Here is a 22,158-nt window from a genome sequence, read left to right as displayed (position 1 = left end):
GCTCACTTTTAGACATGCCCCCATGGTGACCTCACATAGCGACAGAATGGAGGTGTTCTGTGCTCGGTTCAACCAGCGCACACCGATCTTCTCCTCTGTGACCCATTTCACCATGGTTATGTAGTAGTCACTACAGTGGACAAAGGGCCATTGGGACACAATTAAATACATGTTTTTTATTTAAAAAACAAAATCATATGCTGCCAACTGGGGCTTAATGAACGACATGTTGCAATCGTTGTCTTTTTTAATTGAACATGCTGATCTCTTCATAGAAACAAGATTGTTCAATTGATACCTATTTTCAAAGCTGTTGGGAGGTCGCAGTTCAGTTGTCTGGGATCCCCCATCCAAGGTGACGACGTAAAGCTTAACTGTGGGATTGACCTGCCCCACCTAAAAGACAAATAGAAAAACCATATGCACAACAGTTTTCAAAGTGCTCACCCACCATTGAGAGCACGGAGAGCACACACATGGTACATAGAAGACTTTATAATCTATACATAGAAGGCATGTACAGTTTGTGGTGTACAGCCCCACAACATTCTGCTATGTACTTGTCATGTTTTGAAATGCCAGCATTCATAAACAGTCCCTCATCAGAGAATATAATGACCAGGGAGAATCAGAAATGGAGTAAGCGAGAGTTGTGTTGCGCAGAAGCCTTCAAGGCCCATCTTAACTAGGCTATTGTTTTCTCCCAGATGAGCTCAGTCCTCCCCTTAAAGCATGCAGCTCATTAGTCTATCAGGGCTGGAGGAGTCCCATACCACAGATCCTAACTTGAAGATGACAGGAGTCAAACTTTGGCTTTCACTGCACTGATATTGCCAACCCCATTATAACCTTGCTCCGCCATTCTCTTTTTTCGGCATAATCGGGTCTCTGGGTGAAAGGAAAAAACAGTATGCCAACTGATATTCCAAGAGAGATTCATTCTCTTCTTCGCCGACTCCCTCGATATTAGCCTGCCTCTCTTGTGGGTATGTGCAAAATTCTCATTGTATATGTGTGTGTATGTGCGTACTGTTATGCGTGTGTATGTGTGTACGTACGTATGTGCTTGCCTGCGTGTGTGTGTGAGTGTGTGTGTGTGTGTGTGTGTGTGTGTGTGTGTGTGTGTGTGTGTGTGTGTGTGTGTGTGTGTGTGTGTGTGTGTGTGTGTGTGTGTGTGTGTGCGTGCGATCAAAACTTGCTGTGGTTTATTAAGAAGATTCCCTCCCTCTCTGACTCAAATTATTTGTCTGGGCGAGGCAACCTTCCCCTACCCCACTGCCCCCTCGCCCCTCAGAGGTAGCCCCACTCTTCCCCTCCAGATCAGAGGATGGTAGAGCATCACCTCTCCTTACCATAGCTTATCACAGCACTTCCCGCCTAACGCTACAGACCCCTACAACCACCACCACCGTGCTCTTCAAAGGAAGCCAGTCAGCGTTGATATGAATAAAACAAGAAAGGATTTTTTTAACCAGGATGAAAAAAGCTAAAGCCAAAAAGCCCTGTGCAGGTTTAATTATTCATTCCACCTGTAATATGATGAAGATGTTTCTTCTTTATGCCCTGGAAGAGCCAGGAGAGGGCTTTGGGTACATGGCTACTCTACACAGAATGTGCTTGTTAAATTTAAGAGTCTGGTAAGTACACCGTGCTGTTGAGTGGAACAAACTACCACAGCAACTCAAAGCTATCCCGACCGTAACTTCATTTTTTTTTAATCTCAAAAGCTGGCTGATGATTGAACAATAGAACCATTGTTCATGTCTGTATCTACGTAATGTATCTGTATCTACAGTATACTGTTTTCATGAGCTGAAATAAAAGATCCCAGAAAGTTTCCATATGCACAAAAAGCTTATTTCTCTTAAATGTTGCGCACAAATTTGTTTACATCCTTGTTAGTGAGCATTTTTCCTTTGCCAAGATAATCCATCCACCTGACAGGTGTGGCATATCAAGAAGCTGATTAACCAGCATCTGGCTTCTTCACCTGTGAAGAAGTGGGACAGAAGTGGGAAGTGGGACAACATTCCACTGGCCACTATCAACAGCCTGATCAACTGTATGCGAATTAGATGTGATGTGCTGCATGAGGCAAATGGTGGTCACACCAGATACTGACCGGTTTTCTGATCCAGGCCCCTACAGTTTTTTAAAGGTATCTGTGACCAACATATGCATATCTGTATTCCTAGCCATGTGAAATCCATAGATTAGGGCCTATTAAATGTAGTTCAATTTACTGATTTTCTTATATGAACTGTAACTCAGTAAAATCTTTGAAATTGTCGCAATACACATTTTTGTTCAGTGTATGTAATGTTATAATGTTTTTTTGCACCATGCACTTTAGGGACCAAATTGAAAAACGTTATTATGCTACCTCTTTCACAAATCAATCAGTCAATCGATCATTCAAAAGCGTGAGAATTTCACAGTCACTCAGAGTCAGTGACAATAGCTGTGTCCTGTTTCTGAGTACAAAAGTAGGACCCCTATGGGCAGATAATTGTTTCTTTATTCTCTGGACCTGCAAGGGCTGACCTAACCCCACTATGAAATTTGAGTAGAGTTATGCACGCTACGTCCTTGAAGTGGTAGTATTGCTAGACCAACCCTACACTGGAGTAAAGATAATGCTGGGCTCATTTTTACTTTGGGGTAAGGATTCGGGCTGTTATGGTGACTAGATTACTGCCAAACCGGCAGTCATGAGTCACGACAGCAGTCGAATTCCACATGACCGTTTAGTCACGATAACTAGACTTCTCCAAGCTCTGATACTGCTGATGGTCGTTAGTAGCCTTCCAAACTTGCTAACTGCCTGGTATTCCGCACTCCATTTTCCCTCTAATCACTCTGACATCAATGCAAATGTAATTGAAAATCTAATCGAACACTTCGTGAGAGCCCAGGAGCTCATGTTGCGCAACATTTCCATGGGCTATGCAATTGTGCGAGAGTGTTGATGGCCTCTATTAAAAAGAGGATGATCCCATCAGCTTTCTGTAGGCTAGGCCTACTATATTTATTTCTCAACTTTCCTAAATTAAGCACATTGCTTCGCTTTAGAACAAGAGTATAGCCATCCTGGCTGGCATGAAAAGGAACCACGGGAAAAGCATTCTCCTTTCACTAATGACAGTAAGTGCATATAACATGCTTTTTTTTTTACCCTGCCCCTGTTCCAAGACAAGTGATAATAATGGTGATAATGATCCATTCTAAATCAAAACTAATTTCACACATATATTATTTAGTATATGTAAAGACAAGATGAAACTTTTCAAGTGTGAGTTCCAAATATCTCTAACCGTCGCCCCGGCATGAGTTTTTTTCATGCGCGTGACGTCAGAATGCTCTCACTGGTCCAAAATGTGATTGTTATCCAACTGGACAGTTACACGCCCTGCCTTCAAACCAAGACATGATGCTGCTAATTATCTATAGGCTGTCAATTTCAAATTATTTTCTAACAAGTTTTATTTTCTAACAGTTTAGATTGAGGTGTGTTTCGCCTCCTCGTTAAGTCGCATAAGAAGTAGAACATTTCACTTATGTTTTAGCGGACAAACTTCTCTCTTCAACGAGAGCCCAAGCACGTCCCTAGTGTTTTCCCAGATCAAGTATGAAGACATTGCACATCTATAGTCAGAACAGGCCTTGCACAAATGTTTTCCCCCAGCACATTTTCTGGCTGGCGCCTGCATTGCCTTCATGGTTGTTTTCATTACAAATTGGACTTTGGACATGTGTGCGTTCCTTTCAAAGTAAGTGGCTTATTTTCTGTATATCGTATTGTCGCTTCTGCTGTAGCATACCATATGTATGTATGGATCATAATGTATTTACTGTTTTATTCACATGTTTTGGTGTCCTGGTGACAAATCATGCATTCCAATTATTGCATAGATTGAAATGGACACATATGATGTGTGTAAAATAATTTTTTGAGTGTCCTGATTATGATGAGCTAATGCTAAGCTATTTGCCGGCTATGTGTGGTACCATGTCTGTTGACATCATACAATGCATTCTGGTTGTCATGTAGGCGTCTGTCAGACCAAAGATGTTATAATAAGGGATAGTTCATTCGACTGACTTATGGTGCTTTCAAGCCAACTGTGAACTCCGAAAAATACTAGGTAAAATCATGACATCAATGATCTTCAGGTCAGAAATTCAGAGCTCTAGAAAGAGGCCCGAGTTCCCAAGTTGGAATTCCGAGTTGGATGACCGTTCAAAACGATTTTTCCCAGTCGGAGGTCGTTTTTTCCGAGATCCCAGTTGTCTTGAACGCACTGAAGTCGGAAGTCGGAGATTTCCCATTTCCCAGTTGTTTTGAACACGGCATCAGATTGTAACTTTGGTACCTCAGGATTGCCAGCTCAGTCCCCTTTCCAGGGGTTTATTTTTATTTTGCGTATAACTTAGCGTATAACTCTTGTGTTTGCTCCCCATTTACTGATAAATCCCCCATCATAGTAATATTTCCTGCATCATATCCCCCACAATACCTTCCCCCATTTCTACCCACATGGACTTGTGTCTTATAGTGAATGGCATTCTGAGATTAGGGAGTTTTCACCAAGTCAAACATACAGTAAACAAACATGGCTGCCATCATAAATGTAGCTGCTGTTAGCTTAGCTGACACACATCTCTTTCTAAACAACATTACATTAGTCTCTTGTGCTCACCAGAGAAGTGGTACATTGTAAACTAGTCCAGCTGTTAGGTCGCTAACTTATGTTTTTTTTTTTTTGTCAGCGCAACCTGTTATTTAGACTGGTTTATTGAATGAGTTTGGCTGTGGATGTGTTCCGTGTGATGCCTGGATGATGAAGTTCGCATTTATCTTTTACAATAAAAGGTCAAATTGAGGAATAAAGTTTAAGACCTTTATTTTCCATCAGTACAAAAAAAAGATTTAGATGCTGTTCAGACAACAATGCTGTTTAGATGCATTTGTTGCGTCATACGTTCTGTTGCTACTGTTCCAATCACATACAGTATGTGAGATCGTACGCTGCAGGGACCACTCAACAATGATCACAAATATGTGATTGTACGAGTCAACAGGTTCAATTAAGATTATTTCTGATGGGTGACAATATTATCACTTGTGAATGATGTATTATGACTTGTGAATGATTGTGTGTGCAATAAGGCAAGAAACAGCACATGCCTTTTTTTGCGACTTTTTAAAATCATAGTCACACATCTCATGTAGCCTAGCCCATATGGCCAATGTTTTAATAAGATTTGTATCACAGTTAAAGTTGCCAAATAACTCCTTTACAACCGGTGTAGAGCCTAATGGCATGCATAGGTGACGCGTGAGTTTACAGTTTGAGGAATATTACTTTCACCATAAAAATGCACCTTTATAATAAAGCATTACATGCATAATGGCATCTGCGGTCACTTTTGAGAATGGTGTTTTCCCGCTAATTGATTGCATTTTGGAACATTCGGAATTTGGAACATAGTCTATCAGCCATGTGCGCATTGCTGCTCTTATAATGTGAAGAAATAGCCTAATAGTTTATTAACATTTTAAGCTAAACGTTCTGATCTGTTGCATCCGCTTCATTTCTTGTAAAATGTTTTTTTTTATGCGAGTGGATGTATTCATTTGGGATGTATCACATCCCACAACTGTCCCAGAGTATGTTTGGGAATATTTATTTCTCACACAGAAGAACACGTTGACCAATAGAATTGCAAAATGTTTGTACTATGGAGGATAGTAGATTGACATATGCTAGTGCTTTTGCTGTTCATTAGGCCTACTCATCTTGTTGGCGGAAGAAAATAACATTTGGACAGTTCTTCTAACATGTTCAATATGCGCCTCGGAATTTCGATAAGGACACGCACAGTTGCGTCCCCAATGTGTCTGTCTTCACTTGTAGCCTACTTCGGAGCTGAGATGCCTGTGAGAAGGACCCGATCACTTGAAGGTCATTGGCTAATAAGAATTGAGATATCTGAGAGAGCCATGTGAGTGAGAGGTGCTTTGGAGTGCTGCGACTTGCAGCCGGGAAAAAATTATTATAATGATTATATTCAGCCAAAATGCACAATGGCCACACAAGGGGGATGCCGCCTAGAAATTCAAGGCCTGGTGAGAATATTATTAAGTGCTTGTCAAATTATGAATGAGAGACTGATGAGGTGTGTGCAGCCTGCGCATGAAACAAAGCAGAGCTCGTGCCTTTCATGCAACTTTTTTCAAATCATCATTAATCGTATCATTCAGCATTAGAATATATAAAAAATCCAAACATATAGCCCAACGTTTGTATCACAATTAAAGTTGCATAAATAACTCTAAATTGAGCATATAGGTGGACCTATTTCCTTGTTAACCCCTCAACACAGAATAAACTCATGTTTGCACTCCCTCGGAAATCTTTGGAGAAAATATCCATTTTATTTTATTCAGCTATGTTCAATTGTATTCTTCATACTATAAAATAATGCCACAGAATTCTAAGCAAATATTGTCTGCTAAATGAACTAGTGTATCCCACAGCCTTATGGCATAGCCGGATCAGAGCCTAAAATAATATCAAAGTTTGCGATTCTGTTCTTCTGAAATAGTCTACATTTTCTAAAATAACCTGTCTAAAATAAATATTGAATTTATTGTAATGGTGTAGGTTATATTACATGTATTTGTTCTACTTTTTAAAAATATTGATATTCCAAAGGTCTGCAGCAGTGGCTTGTAGGCTATGCGTGGAAGTCAATGATGCTAAACGTGTTTATGTTAATGATGGTCAATTACTGTGAGACTGGCAGTTATTTGCATAACAGTCACCGGCTGACACAATCTCATGACCGCGACAGCCCTAGTAAGGATACTGTTGGTCTAAGTCTTACCTTGGAGTAAGGTTACTGTTAGCCTAACTTGGTCTAAATTGGTACCGGGTCTAACTTACCTTGGGGTAAGGGTACAGTTGGCCTAACTCTTACCTTGGGGTAAGGGTACAGTTGGCCTAACTCTTACCTTAGGGTAAGGGTACAGTTGGCCTAACTCTTACCTTAGGCTAAGGGTACAGTTGGCCTGACTCTTACCTTAGGCTAAGGGTACAGTTGGCCTAACTCTTACCTTGGGGTAAGGGTACAGTTGGCCTAACTCTTACCTTGGGGTAAGGGTACAGTTGGCCTAACTCTTACCTTGGGGTAAGGGTACAGTTGGCCTGACTCTTACCTTGGGGTAAGGGTACAGTTGGCCTAACTCTTACCTTGGGGTAAGGGTACAGTTGGCCTGACTCTTACCTTGGGGTAAGGGTACAGTTGGCCCCTGGGGTAGAGGGCGCCAGTGAAGCGAGGCAGGAGCATGTTGGGTACCAGAGTGTCGTTGAGGTTGAGGTAGGCCAGTCGTGACCCGTCAGGGGACCACCAGTGAGCCACTTGAGAGTGCAGCACTTCCTCTGTAAAACAATGAAAGGAGATTTGTTTTTTATAACTGTATACCAAGTGGATAAAACATTGCATGTGGTAAATCTACACTTTAACTCTGCCAATATCTAAATCCTTTTACTGTATATAAATAAACTGTACACAACAAAATAGGCATGTCAAAACACATTCACAGCACTATTAATTAACGTGTATTTATTTATTTTTTAAAGAAATACAAGGACACTTATTTTTAAATATCTGCCTTTTTTAGCTCCTCATCTTACCATTTTCTATTTCCTCCAGAAATAATAATGTGCGTGTGTACAGCTAAACTTTGGATTCATGTACACTGACTGTTTCATTCCTTCGAGTAGAAGGAAAAGGAGAGGCTGAACCATTATCCAGTAGGAGTGCCAGGCAGGCAGAAATCATGTGGGAGATGACAAAATTATCAGCCTCTTCACTTTCCATTGGCCAACACAATATAATGTGTAAAAATAGGTCATTTGGGGACATTTCTAATTTTCCTGCTCTAAACACCCAATAATCTAGCTGATTGTAACAATGGCCCTATATGATGCACAATCGTCATAGAGCTATTCAACATGTCTCCACAAATGGTACAGAGTAAATACAGTCACTATCTATGTGTGGGTTGTGTGTGTGTGTGTGTGTGTGTCTTTGTGTTTGTTTGTGTGTGTGTGTGTGAATCCTGTTCTATGCTGGACACCAGTCAAGTCCTTTTGCTATCCGTGGTTACAAAAGACAGTCCCCAGGCCATAAACAAAGGGAGCCATTTCAGAGTAGCAGAATGTACCTATACTGTCCACACAGTATAGGTGAATTCCAGTCTGAAGTTGTCATTTATGGACATTCTCAACCATTGTTGACCAATATTATCAGAACAGCGGCGGTCCTACCTTCATATAACCAATCAGCGATGCCATTGAAGACCACTCCTTCTCGCCCTGAAGACGTCAGTCTCCAAGAACTGCTTTTGACATCCGTCTGGTAGTAAATGTTGTTTTCAAAGACATACACCTGGTGAGAAAGATGTTTCATTCATCATGGGATCTCAAACCTACTGCGTTCACCTACATTTAGTCGATGTTCCTGCTACGTAATTAGATCACACGTATCATTACTTATAAATAAAAGACCCTTGTGGTTTATTAAGACAAGTGTGTGGAGGCGTATGTGTGAAACACACACACACACACACACACACACACACACACACACACACACACACACACACACACACACACACACACACACACACACACACACACACACACACACACACACACACACACACAAATCAGATAGCTTCTATCTCAAGGCCATCAGACTGTACAGCTTCTATCTCAAGGCCAACAGACTGTTAAACAACCATCATTAACTCAGAGAGGCTGCTGCCTACAAACCAGCCTTGTAATCATTGGCCACTTTAATAAATGGATCACTATTCACTTTAGAAATGCCACTTTAATAATGTTTACATATCTTGCATTACTCATCTCATGTGTATATACTGTATTTTATACCATCTACTACATCTTGCCTATGCCGCTCTGTCATTGCTCATCCATATATTTAAATGTATTTATTCTTATTCCATTCCTTTACTTAGATTTGTGTGTATTAGGTAGGTGTTGTGGAATTATTAGATTACATGTTAGATATTGCTACACGGTCAGAACTAGAAGCACAAGCATTTCGCTACACTCGCAATAACATCTGCTAACCATGTGTATGTGACCAATAACATTTCATTTGTTTTAAAGTTATACTCACACACGCTCAAGAAGTTATTCAGTGAAGGAAGAATCAACAACACAGAAGAACCTCTTGAATCAACGCACACTTTGCGGAGGGAAAGAACCCACACTGAAATAGAGTATTCGACTTCGTATCCGCAGTTTTTAGCTTTTTCCCCCCTGTTGTATCTTAGAATTAGCTTGGAAAGTTCCAAAAGAAATGCGATAAATTGTACCGGTGGAGGTCATAACACATGGCAAAGTGGTCATTTTTAACAATTGTTAACATGATAGGAGACTGTGAGGAAATGTTGGTGTGAGGAGCTTAGATAAATGGTTATGCAGAGGGCAGGCCATAAGTAACGAGATCATGTGAAGTGGTAACACAGACAAATATGCAGAAAGAGCTAATGAATAATGAAACCTACTCTGTCATTACCAGAGCCACACACACTCATGCACCAGCGGACACAAATGGACACACACAGGCAGACACACACACACACACACACACACACACACACACACACACACACACACACACACACACACACACACACACACACACACACACACACACACACACACACACACACACACACACACACACACACACACACACAGCTGTAAGGGCTTTCTAGGGTTGCGTTTACACAGGCAGACAAATTCAGATCTTTTTTTCCCACTAATTGGTCTTTTGACCAATCACATCAGATCTTTTCACATTAGACATTTTTCAGAGATGATCTGATTGGTCAAAAGACAAATGAGTGAAAAAAAATATCAGAATTGGGCTGCCTTTGTAAGCAGCCTATGTAACTGATTACATGGGGGCCAGGTATAAATACTGCAGTAAGTAGATAAATATGCTATCAAACGGTTAATTACTTTCCATGTCTACGCTTTACAAATAATGAACTGATTATACCATGCTTAATACTCCTTGGGTAGAGGGAATTACTCACAAAGAGAGATCTGGTAGCCAACAACATGTCTTAAAGCAACGGGTTGATTAGTAGTACTGTTGTTCGTTTTCTGTCTCGATAATTGGTTCCTTTTACGGCTTTTGTTTATATATCTCTCATGTCAAAAACAACCTTTAATCAACATTCACCTTTGAGCAAAGGGGGTCTGGAGAATGAACTATACATACCATTGTTACATAAGAGGTTTAAACATTGCCCATGCCTCTCCATGGCTTCCGGCGATTGAAAATGAGTCAAAGCAACGTATTTGGTTGGTAAAACACAACAAAAAACATTTTATTTCATGGGCTCATGTTCATGTTGATTTCACGTTTTGCAATAGACTTCAAAGACCTGATTTGAGATTGAGAGTCCTTCGCACCTGCTTTCGATTGTGTACATTTTTTTTAACTTATAGTATGCGAGAAGGTCAAACTATTTTGTTCAAACACAAATGGCTATTTTGGCTTCAACACTACACACAATGACTTTAAACCAACTCTGGCCTTGTGGTTAGAGTGTCCGCCCTGATGGGGGTTCGATCCACAGTCTAATCAAACTAAAAAGTCTAGAAATGGGACCTGATGCCTCTCTGCTTGACACTAAGGAGCTGGATTGTGGGTAATGCCATGCGATAGACTAGCATTTTGTCATCAAGCTGCCTCGTGCTACAGAATCAGGAGATTCTGCCCTATGGGCCGTTCTGGCTCAGACAAGGCTTGTCCAAGGCTTACATACTTACTATATATGGCTTTCCAAAGGAGGAACGCCATTCACTGCTAGTCGTCTCACTGTGTGATGTCATCTTCCTGAGATCTACAGTAAAAAACTCCTAGTGTCTTGCTCTACAAGTTCATATGCTTGGTTGTGTTGTTATGGTATGGTCCCAGTGCAGACATGGTACACATACCCAACCAATTTGCGGACCAGCCCCTATTCACCTCATCCCATTTCATCCGACTTTAACTACGCATCATAAATCTACTGCCATGCATGAGTAAAGGAACGTGAACTCAACGTGATTGAGTACACGGTGTGCAGTGTACACATCATAAACCCTACATTAGCATGAGTCATTTTCTTCAAGCTGACCCATAGGAATACTCACCAGCTGTTGATCCCGAACGCCCCAAGAAGCAAACTGCAGAACCGAGTCCGACACCTCTGGAGGGTTCAGCTCCTGTACCTCCCTGATTGAAAACACAACATCATTACGCAGTCCCTCATGTACAACATTTCGAAGGATTATTCAGATTATCAGCAGTAGATTTGAGGTAGTGGTCTGCTTTCAGCTTTCGGGTCATAGCCACACCATGATTCCGAAGGCATTTAAAAGCCATCCAATCATTAGCCGAATCAGACCTTCTTGCTTTTGCCCACACAGCATTCTGCTTCCTTATTATTTCAGCTAGTTCATCTGTATTGTTTGATAGGGGCATGCTTGTTGCATACTGTACATCCTGGAATGTTTTGTGGAAGTAAGAAAAGACTCATTCAACATCAGGGATGAATTCAACTCTATTCCAGGCAATATTTAAAACATCATGTAAAAAAGCCTGAATATCAAACAGCTTACAATTTCTATTCATGATGATACGTGGAGGTAATTTAGACATTTTACAATCCCTTACACAGACAACCGCACAGTGACATTATTTGTAAAGACACCAGAACCATTAAAACGATGAGGAGTATTGGTTAAAATGAGATCAATCAAAGAGGATTTCAGAGGACCCTTCGCATTCAACCTTGTTACACTTTTGACAATCTGAGTAAGATTACAGGTGTTACATAAATTCTTGAGGTGATGAGAGTTGGATGTCAGGTCACCCATAAGCACGACTTCAGATTTGACATTGTGTTATAATAATTAAAAAATACAATCCAGAGAGCCAACAATAGCAGATGGGGGTTCTATAACAACAGGAGACAACCAGATTCAAGGATGCGCAGAGATTTACGGTATATTCAAAGACAGATATTCAAATTGCTTAGGCTTGGTAACAGAAGTCAGAATGGTCGCAGACAACTTGTCTTTTATGTATATAGCAACACCATCACCCTTAGATTTGTGATCTGCCCGAAAAACAATGCCAAAATCTTTGTCAGTGATAGATTTTTTAGAGACAGGTTTGAGGAAGCATAAATATATCTGGGTCTGTTTTTTTTATCCAAATAATTACAAAATCAAGTTTCGGAAGAAGACTCCTTACATTTATGTGCAGAAACTTCAAACCATGTGCAGAAACTTCAAACCATTTAGACTTTTCAATTCAGATGGCGTAGAAATGTCCATTTCCTGACAGTAAAAGCAGCAATAGCGGGACAAGGGTATGGTTTCTCCCAGGATGCACCATGGGGGAAAACACTCAAAGCTCTCCGCATTTAAGAGGCATCAGGCCCTAAATGCGTCATCCTCAGTGTAAGCTTCAAGGGTAGACAATAGCAACAACAGCAACATGTTCGTTTGTAGCCGATCAATCAACGTGAAAAATAATCATAACAAGTTTTCTAAGACTAAAATAATAGGCCTATGAGGATGCACACTAATAAGAAATAGGTCTAAGCTACAGTACATAAGCTACAATAAAATAACAATAAAGGCCAAGTAATAAAAATTGAAATTCATCCAAGTTCCCGAGTAAAAGTCCACACAAGTCTACAGGCTAACGATAAAACGGTGTGTGTGTGTGTGTGTGTGTGTGTGTGTGTGTGTGTGTGTGTGTGTGTGTGTGTGTGTGTGTGTGTGTGTGTGTGTGTGTGTGTAAATGTGTGCTGGAGGTGAGCGAAGCACGGGGAAGAAGGGAGCAATTGGCGGGGGTATCTGTACCAGACAGGCGAGGAGCAGGCCTGGATAATCGGAAGCAGAGTCAACAGACCGAAAGGTGAGGGCCAAGCAGTGCAGCATGTCACAGGAGTAGCCTAGGTACAGCCTAGGTACACCCGCTTGGGAGAGGCTTGTTTCGGGAGGCAGGGTACGAGAGGAGGCTTTCAACCAGACATGTGCATAGTGATGGAGCTTTCAGCACTGGCACCGGAGTGGAGCAATTGATATCTGTTTGCTTTCTCCGATAAGAGAACAGATAGATTATCTTTTTTATAGCCAAGTAACTTGTTGACTATGTAAAAAAAATACTGTTGTATCTGGAAATGATTACAACAAAAAAAACACTTGCAAACGAATAAACAGAAGCGCACGAGACACACGGGTTCAGCTGCCATCTTGGTAGGAAATTGCCTTCTGTTTACTATTAGTCTACTCAAATCTTGACAGGTGATACATACCTTGTATGCAGGTTGTATATCAAGTAGGATGCCAGGAAAGAGTACCGGTACACCTAAGGAGAAATCCATAGCAGAGAATGTGTTATCGCCAACACATAATCAGAAAAAATGTGGTGTTGATGAAAGATGAACAAAGCAAGATGTATTTTCCATTATAAATGTTTTGCACATTACCCAAATCTATAATTGTTTTTATTTGGCACTGTGACCTAAATGGAAAGCTGGACAGAAAACGTTTGCATATCTATAAGGCCATTAAAACTCAATCTACACTGAGTGTACAAAACATTAGGAACACCTTCCTAATATTGAGTTGCACCCCCTTTGGTCTCAGAACAGCCTCAATTTGTCCGCGCATGGACTCTACAAGGTGTCGAAAGTGTTCCACAGGGATGCTGGCCCATGTTGACTCCAATGTGTAAGGTTCTGCTTTTCTTTGTCAACCTTGTGTTCTTTTTCTTTGTGTTCTGGAACGTAGCCCTGTCTTTCATTTTTGTTCATTGATTTCACCCGTGTTTGTTTCTCACCTGGTCTCATCAGCTCCCTATTTAGTTCAGTTCTTTCTGTTTGTATGGTTGTGGGGTATTGTTTGTTTTTGACTGCCTACCTGTGTTTGACCATTGCCTGCGACCACGATTCCTGCCTTCCGTGAAGGCTTAATAAACATCTGCCGCGTATTCTCCCTGAGTATTCATTACACAATGCTTCCCACAGTTGTGTCAACTTGTCTGGATGTCTGGTGGACCCTTCTTGATATACACGGGAAACTGTTGAGCGTGAAAAACCCATCAGCGTTGCAGCTATTGATACACACAAACCGGTGCGCATGGCTCTTACTGCCATAGCCCTTCAAATGTTTTGTCTTGCCCATTCACCCTCTGAATGGCACACATCCACAATCCATGTCTCAATTGTCTCAAGGCTTAAAAATCCTTCTTTAACCTGTCTCCTCCCCTTAATCTACACTGATTTGAAGTGGATTTAACAAGTGACATCAATAAGGGATTATAGCTTTCACCTGGATTCACCTGGTGCTCTTAATGTTTTGGACACTCGGTGTATATCCATTGTTTTTGATTGCAGACTGAGCCTGGACCATTCAGGAACATCCAACACCTCTTGGAAAGCCAGTCTGGTGTGTCTTTGGCATTAAAATGGGTGTAATTGTTTAAGTTGTTAAAAATAAAAACTTCCCAAGGTTTATTAAAAAGACTACTGCAGGTTTTTCTGCCGTCAATAAGGGATCATAGCTGACATCAATGAGGGATCATAGTTTTCACCTGGATTCACTTGGTCAGCCTATGTCATGGAAAGAGCAGGTGTTCCTAATATTTGTACACAGTGTATATCCATCAACACAGCTTTTAGTTGTCATCAGGTGAAGAGGGAATTTCTAAGTGGTGCTGTATGGGTAATCAGTGAGCTCATTTGCATAACAATATTACCGTAATCTCACCCTTGAGCATAGTGATAAATGCAGTGGAGGCGCGCCACTCATCTTAACCAGAGCTCAATTGCCCATGGAAATGGAGTCTGCTTGGCTGATTATACCAGTCACCCTGCCTTCAGTCTTAATTTTGGTTCTCCTGTTTGAGTTGCCCGAGAAAATGTTCACCGAAAAATACATTGCATCGTCACTGGTCACTCATACTCACACTCAGAAGGCTGTCTTGTCTACTCTGACACTGTGATAGGAGACATTTAGGAATGTTCTTTTCATAAGATTGTCAACAGTTGGCTAAAATGGCTATGAGAGAAAGTGAGGATTAGCCTCTCAGACTAACAAAGCCTCTTAACAGCTTTGATATGTTTCATGAGTGAAGGGTGGGAAGGAGGGGTAAGATGTTTTGGTATTATTTTTGAATCTGTGAATCTGAGAGGTGGGTTTAGGTGTGATGAATGTGAACGATTACATCAAGACGAAGAGGTGAATATGAGCTTTATGTGTGAAGGAATACTTCAATCTATATTTGACCCAGACGAATACTTCGCCAAGAAGCATGAGAACCACTTCCATGTTCTAAGTGTCGTTTTCACAAATGGAAGGACTATGCAATGACATTTTCTCTGGGTGAGATTGCCAGATGATCTGAAAAAAATTGATAACACTTTACTTGACACCCAGCGTCATAACATGTTGTGAAATTGTCCTAATCATGTCATAATATGTCATAACAGCTGACATAACTTGTCATAACATGGTCATAACACTGTGATGACCCATATATTTACGCCTGTTATGGCGCCTATTATGTTCTTTTATGGCTGGTTATGACACCTACATAAGAGTGTCAAAACCCACATTTATTGAACTGTGTTCTTTTCCCTGACAAAAAGTTTCCTTTCATTTTAAAGTGTTTTTTTAAGTCCTATGTTGTTGTTGTAATTCATTATTTACAGTCATGTTTCTTTTTCACCATATTTTAAATAACTTGCAAAAAATACACTTTATGACACGGTCAAGAAGCATTATGACCATCATAATCATATAAGCCAGATAGGTCTATCACATACACGCCCTTATGTTAGTCATCAGTCTAAAATAGGGTGTCTGAAATCTGCTACAAAATGTATCCCAGTCATCAGAAACAGTGCATTGGGGGTAGGTGCATGTCTGACATAAATTTGTGCGTAATTACAATGATAATTTAATATGGTCAATTTCAGAAAATTTTATATACTGTGCATCCAGAAAGAATTCAGACCCTGTAACGGCTCTCTTTCGGTGAGTGAGTAGACCAAGGCGCAGCGGGTGATGAATACATAATGTTTATTTGACAAGACGGAAAAACACGAAACGAAATACACTTGAATGATAAACAAAATAACAAAACGAACTAGACAGACCTAAACTATAAACTTACATGAAACGAGGAAACACATGAACAGACAGGAACGACCGAACGAACGAGACGAGACAGTACCGTGTGGTGCAAAATACACAAACACAGCGACAATCACCCACAAACAAACAGTGAGACCAACCTACCTTAATATGACTCTCAATTAGAGGAAAACGCAAAACACCTGCCTCTAATCAAGAGCCATACCAGGCAACCCAAAACCAACATAGAAACGGAAAACATAGACTGCCCACCCAAAACTCACGCCCTGACCATCACACACATACAAAACAACAGAAAACAGGTCAGGAACGTGACAGAACCCCCCCCCTCAAGGTGCGAACGCCGGGCGCACCAGCACAAAGTCCAGGGGAGGGTCTGGGTGGGCATCTGACCACGGTGGTGGCTCAGGCTCCGGACGCTGTCCCCACACCACCATAGTCACTCCCCGCTTCTGTATCCCCCTCCCAATGACCACCCTCCAACTAAAACCACCTAAATGAAGGGGCAGCACCGGGATAAGGGGCAGCACCGGGATAAGGGGCAGCACCGGGATAAGGGGCAGCACCGGGATAAGGGGCAGCACCGGGATAAGGGGCGGCAGGTCCTGGCTGAGGGACTCTGGCAGGTCCTGGCTGAGGGACTCCGGCAGGTCCTGGCTGAGGGACTCCGGCAGGTCCTGGCTGAGGGACTCCGGCAGGTCCTGGCTGAGGGACTCCGGCAGGTCCGGGCTGAGGGACTCCGGCAGGTCCGGGCTGAGGGACTCCGGCAGGTCCGGGCTGAGGGACTCCGGCAGGTCCGGGCTGAGGGACTCCGGCAGGTCCGGGCTGGGTGGCAGCTCCGGACTGAGTGGCAGCTCCTGACTGTAGGGCAGCTCATGACTGTAGGGCAGCTCATGACTGTAGGGCAGCTCATGACTGTAGGGCAGCTCATGACTGTAGGGCAGCTCATGACTGTAAGGCAGCTCATGACTGTAGGGCAGCTCATGACTGTAGGGCAGCTCATGACTGTAGGGCAGCTCATGACTGTAGGGCAGCTCATGACTGTAAGGCAGCTCATGACTGTAAGGCAGCTCATGACTGTAGGGCAGCTCATGACTGTAGGGCAGCTCATGACTGTAGGGCAGCTCATGACTGTAGGGCAGCTCATGACTGTAGGGCAGCTCATGACTGGCTGGCAGCTCTGGCAGCTCCTGACTGGCTGGCGTCTCTGGCAGCTCCTGACTGGCTGGCGTCTCTGGCAGCTCCTGACTGGCTGGCGTCTCTGGCAGCTCCTGACTGGCTGGCGTCTCTGGCAGCTCCTGACTGGCTGGCGTCTCTGGCAGCTCCTGACTGGCTGGCGTCTCTGGCAGCTCCTGACTGGCTGGCGTCTCTGGCAGCTCCTGACTGGCTGGCGGCTCTGGCGGCTCCTGACTGACGGACGGCTCTAGCGGCTCCTGACTGACGGACGGCTCTAACGGCTCGGGACAGACGGGCGGCTCTAACGGCTCGTGGCAGACGGATGGCTCAGACGGCGCTTGGCAGACGGATGGCTCAGACGGCGCTGGGCAGACAGATGGCTCAGACGGCGCTGGGCAGACAGATGGCTCAGACGGCGCTGGGCAGACAGATGGCTCAGACGGCGTTGGGCAGACAGATGGCTCAGACGGCGTTGGGCAGACAGATGGCTCAGATGGCGTTGGGCAGACAGATGGCTCAGACGGCGTTGGGCAGACAGATGGCTCAGACGGCGTTGGGCAGACAGATGGCTCAGACGGCGTTGGGCAGACAGATGGCTCAGACGGCGTTGGGCAGACAGATGGCTCGGACGGCGTTGGGCAGACAGATGGCTCGGACGGCGTTGGGCAGACAGATGGCTCAGACGGCGTTGGGCAGACGGATGGCTCAGACGGCGTTGGACAGACGGATGGCTCAGACGGCGTTGGACAGACGGATGGCTCAGACGGCGCTGGGCAGACAGATGGCTCTGGCCGGCTGAGACGCACAATAGGCCTGATGCGTGGTGCCGGAACTGGAGGTACCGGGCTGAGGGCACGCACCTCAGGGCGAGTACGGGGAGGAGGAACAGGGCTCTGGAGATGCACTGGAAGCCTGGTGCGTGGTGTAGGCACTGGTGGTACTGGGCTGGGGCGGGAAGGTAGCACCGGAAATACCGGACCGTGTAGGCGTACTGGCTCCCTTGAGCACTGAGCCTGCCCAACCTTACCTGGTTGCATGCTCCCCGTAGCCCGTCCAGTGCGGGGAGGTGGAATAACCCGCACTGGGCTGTGTTGGCGAACCGGGGACACCATGCGTAAGGCTGGTGCCATGTAAGCCGGCCCAAGGAGACGTACTGGTGGCCAGATATGTAGGGCCGGCTTCATGACATTTGGCTCAATGCCCAATCTAGCCCTACCAGTGCGGGGAGGTGGAATAACCCGCACTGGGCTATGCACCCGTACAGGAGAAACCGTGCGCTCTACTGCGTAACACGGCGTCTGCCCGTACTCCCGCTCTCCACGGTTAGCCTGGGAAGTGGGCGCAGGTCTCCTACCTGCCCTCGGCCCACTACCTCTTAGCCCCCCCCCAAGAAATTTTAGGGTAGTACTTGCGGGCTTCCAGCCTTGCTTCCGTGCTGCCTCCTCATAACGTCGCCTCTCCGCTTTCGCTGCCTCCAGCTCCGCTTTGGGGCGGCGGCACTCCACTGGCTCTGCCCAGGGTCCTTTACCGTCCAGGATCTCTTCCCATGTCCAATCCTCCTTTTCCCACTGCTGCTGTCGTTGCTGTCCGTTAACCCGCTGCTTGATCTGGGTTTGGTGGGTGATTCTGTAACGGCTCTCTTTCGGTGAGTGAGTAGACCAAGGCGCAGCGGGTGATGAATACATAATGTTTATTTGACAAGACGGAAAAACACAAAACGAAATACACTTGAATGATAAACAAAATAACAAAACGAACTAGACAGACCTAAACTATAAACTTACATGAAACGAGGAAACACATGAACAGACAGGAACGACCGAACGAACGAGACGAGACAGTACCGTGTGGTGCAAAATACACAAACACAGCGACAATCACCCACAAACAAACAGTGAGACCAACCTACCTTAATATGACTCTCAATTAGAGGAAAACGCAAAACACCTGCCTCTAATCAAGAGCCATACCAGGCAACCCAAAACCAACATAGAAACGGAAAACATAGACTGCCCACCCAAAACTCACGCCCTGACCATCACACACATACAAAACAACAGAAAACAGGTCAGGAACGTGACAGACCCGTTGACATTTTCCACATTTTGTTACGTTACAGCTTTATTCTAAAATGGATTAAATACATTTTTCCTGCATCAATCAATTCACAATACACAAAAATGAGGAAGCAAAAACAGATTTTTCAATTTTTTTTAGCAAATGTATTAAAAATCTAAAACTGAAATAAGACCCTTTGCTAGGAGACTCGAAATTGAGCTCAGGGGAATCCTGTTTCCATTGATCATCCTTGAGATGTTTCTACAACTTGATTAGAGTCCACCTGTGGTAAATTCAATTCATTGGACATGATTTAGAAAGGCACACACCTGTCTATATTTATTTATTTTATTTATTTATTTCACCTTCATTTAACCAGGTAGGCAAGTTGAGAACATGTTCTCATTTACAATTGCGACCTGGCCAAGATAAAGCAAAGCAGTTCGACACATACAACAACACAGAGTTACACATGGAGTAAAACAAACATACAGTCAATAATACAGTAGAAAAATAAGTCTATATACAATGTGAGCAAATGAGATGAGATAAGGGAGGTAAAGGCAAAAAAAGGCCATGGTGGCGAAGTAAATACAATATAGCAAGTAAAACACTGGTAGATTTGCAGTGGAAGAATGTGCAAAGTAGATATATAAATAATGGGGTGCAAAGGAGCAAAATATAAGGTCCCACAGTTGACAGTGCATGTCATAGCAAAAACCAAGCCATGAGGTCGAAGGAATTGTCAGTAGAGCTCCGAGACAGGATTATGTCGAGGCACAGATCTGGGGAAGGGCATAAAATAATGTCTGCAGAATTGAAGGTCCCCAAGAACACAGTGGCCTTCATCATTCTTAAATGGAAGAAGTTTGGAACCACTAAGACTCTTCCTAGAGCTGGACACCTGGCCAAACTGAGCAATTGGGGGAGGTGACCAAGAACCCAATGGTCACTCTAACAGAGCTGCAGAGTTCCTCTGTGGAGAATCTTCCAGAAGGACAACCATCTCTGCAGCACTCCACCAATCAGGCCTTTGTGGTAGAGTGGCCAGACAGAAGCCAAATATCAGTAAAAGGCATATGACAGCCCGCTTGGAGTTTGCCAAAAGGCACCTAAAGGACTCTCAGACCATGATAAACAAGATTCTCTGGTCTGATGAAGCCAATATTGAACTCTTTGGCCTGGATGCCAAGTGTCTGTAGGAAACCTGGCACCATCCCTACGATGAAGCATGGTGGTGGCACATCATGCTGTGGGGATGTTTTCAGTGGCATGTCCTGGGAGACTAGTGATGATCGAGGGAAAGATGAACAGAGCAAAGTACAGAGAGATCCTTGATGAACACCTGCTCTAGAGTGCTCAGGACCTCAAACTGGGGCGAAGGTTCACCTTCCAACAGGACAACAACCCTAAGCACACAGCCAAGACAACGCAGGAGTGGCTTCGGGACAAGTCCCTAAATGTCCTTGAGTTGCCTAGCCAGAGTCCGGACGTGAACCCGATTGAATATCTCTAGAGAGACCTGATAATAGCTGTCCAGTGACGCTCCCCATCCAACCTAACATGGCTTGAGACGATCTGCAGAGAAGAATGGGAGAAACTCCCCAAATACAGGTGTCCCAAGTTTGTAGCGTCATACCCAAGAAGACTCGAAGCTGTAAATCACTGCCAAAGGTGCTTCAACAAAGTACTGAGTAAAGGGTCTGAATATTTATGTAAATGTAATATTTGTATTTAATTCTTTTTAAATGTGGGGGGGGGGAAATGTTTTTACTATATCATTATCGGGTATTGTCTGCAGATTGATGAGGAAGAAAAAACGATTTAATCAATTTTAGAATAAAACTGTAACGTAACAAAATGTTATGAAATTCAAGGGGTCTGAATACTTTCCAAATGCACTGTAACATTAACATATTGTTGATTGTGCAATGGAATGTTTTGCCTTGTGTGGTAGGTTTTGTGGGTTTTGACACTCTTTTGCAGGTGTCATAACAGCCACAAAATAATGCAATATACACTATATATACAAAAGTATGTGGACATCCCTTCTGCTATTTCAGCCACACCCGTTGCTGACGTGTATAGAATCGAGCACACAGCCATGTAATCGCCATAGACAAACATTGGCAGTAGGATGGCCTTAATGAAGAACTCAGTGACTTTAAGCATGGCACTGTCATAGGATGCAACCTTTCCAACAAGTCAGTTTGTCAAATTTCTGCCCTGCTAGAACTGCCCCGGTCAACTGTAAGTGCTGTTATTGTGAAGTGGAAACGTCTAGGATTAACAACGGCTCAGTCGCGAAGTGGTAGGCCACACAAGTTCAAAGAACGGGACCGCCAAGTGCTTAAGTGTGTAAAGATCGTATGTCCTCGGTTGAAAATTCAATACCGAGTTCCAGACTTTCTCTGGAAGCAACATCAGCACAAGAACTGTTCATCGGGAGCTTCATGAAAGGGGTTTCCATGACTGGACAGACGCGCACAAAGGGGGGACCAACTCCATATTAATGCCCATGATTTTGGAATGAGATGTCCGATGAGCCAGTGTTCACATACTTTTGGTCATGTAGTGTATATCACAACAGGTCTAAATATATGTGTCACGACAGTGTTATGATCATTTTATAACAGGCTATGACACGTTATGT

The 22,158-nt window shown here is 43.5% G+C and overlaps 1 protein-coding gene across 1 annotated transcript in view; it reads right to left on the bottom strand.

The window, feature by feature from the left end:
• The window catches only part of LOC120057745 (inactive dipeptidyl peptidase 10-like), a 66,562-nt gene that overhangs the window by 18,533 nt on the left and 25,871 nt on the right, over nt 1–22,158 (bottom strand). The window contains exons 6-11 of the mRNA XM_039006225.1: nt 13,427–13,479; nt 11,250–11,331; nt 8,337–8,457; nt 7,291–7,445; nt 299–396; nt 7–130 (exon numbers count right to left, since the gene is read on the bottom strand). Coding sequence (XP_038862153.1) covers nt 7–130; nt 299–396; nt 7,291–7,445; nt 8,337–8,457; nt 11,250–11,331; nt 13,427–13,479 — 633 coding nt within the window. The remainder of the gene's footprint in view (nt 1–6; nt 131–298; nt 397–7,290; nt 7,446–8,336; nt 8,458–11,249; nt 11,332–13,426; nt 13,480–22,158) is intronic.

This window comes from Salvelinus namaycush, chromosome 13 (genome assembly GCF_016432855.1).
Source record: "Salvelinus namaycush isolate Seneca chromosome 13, SaNama_1.0, whole genome shotgun sequence".
In the NCBI taxonomy this organism is placed as follows: domain Eukaryota; kingdom Metazoa; phylum Chordata; class Actinopteri; order Salmoniformes; family Salmonidae; genus Salvelinus; species Salvelinus namaycush.
Note: the sequence above shows the minus strand (reverse complement) of the source record. Positions and strands in the feature narration are given on the sequence as shown.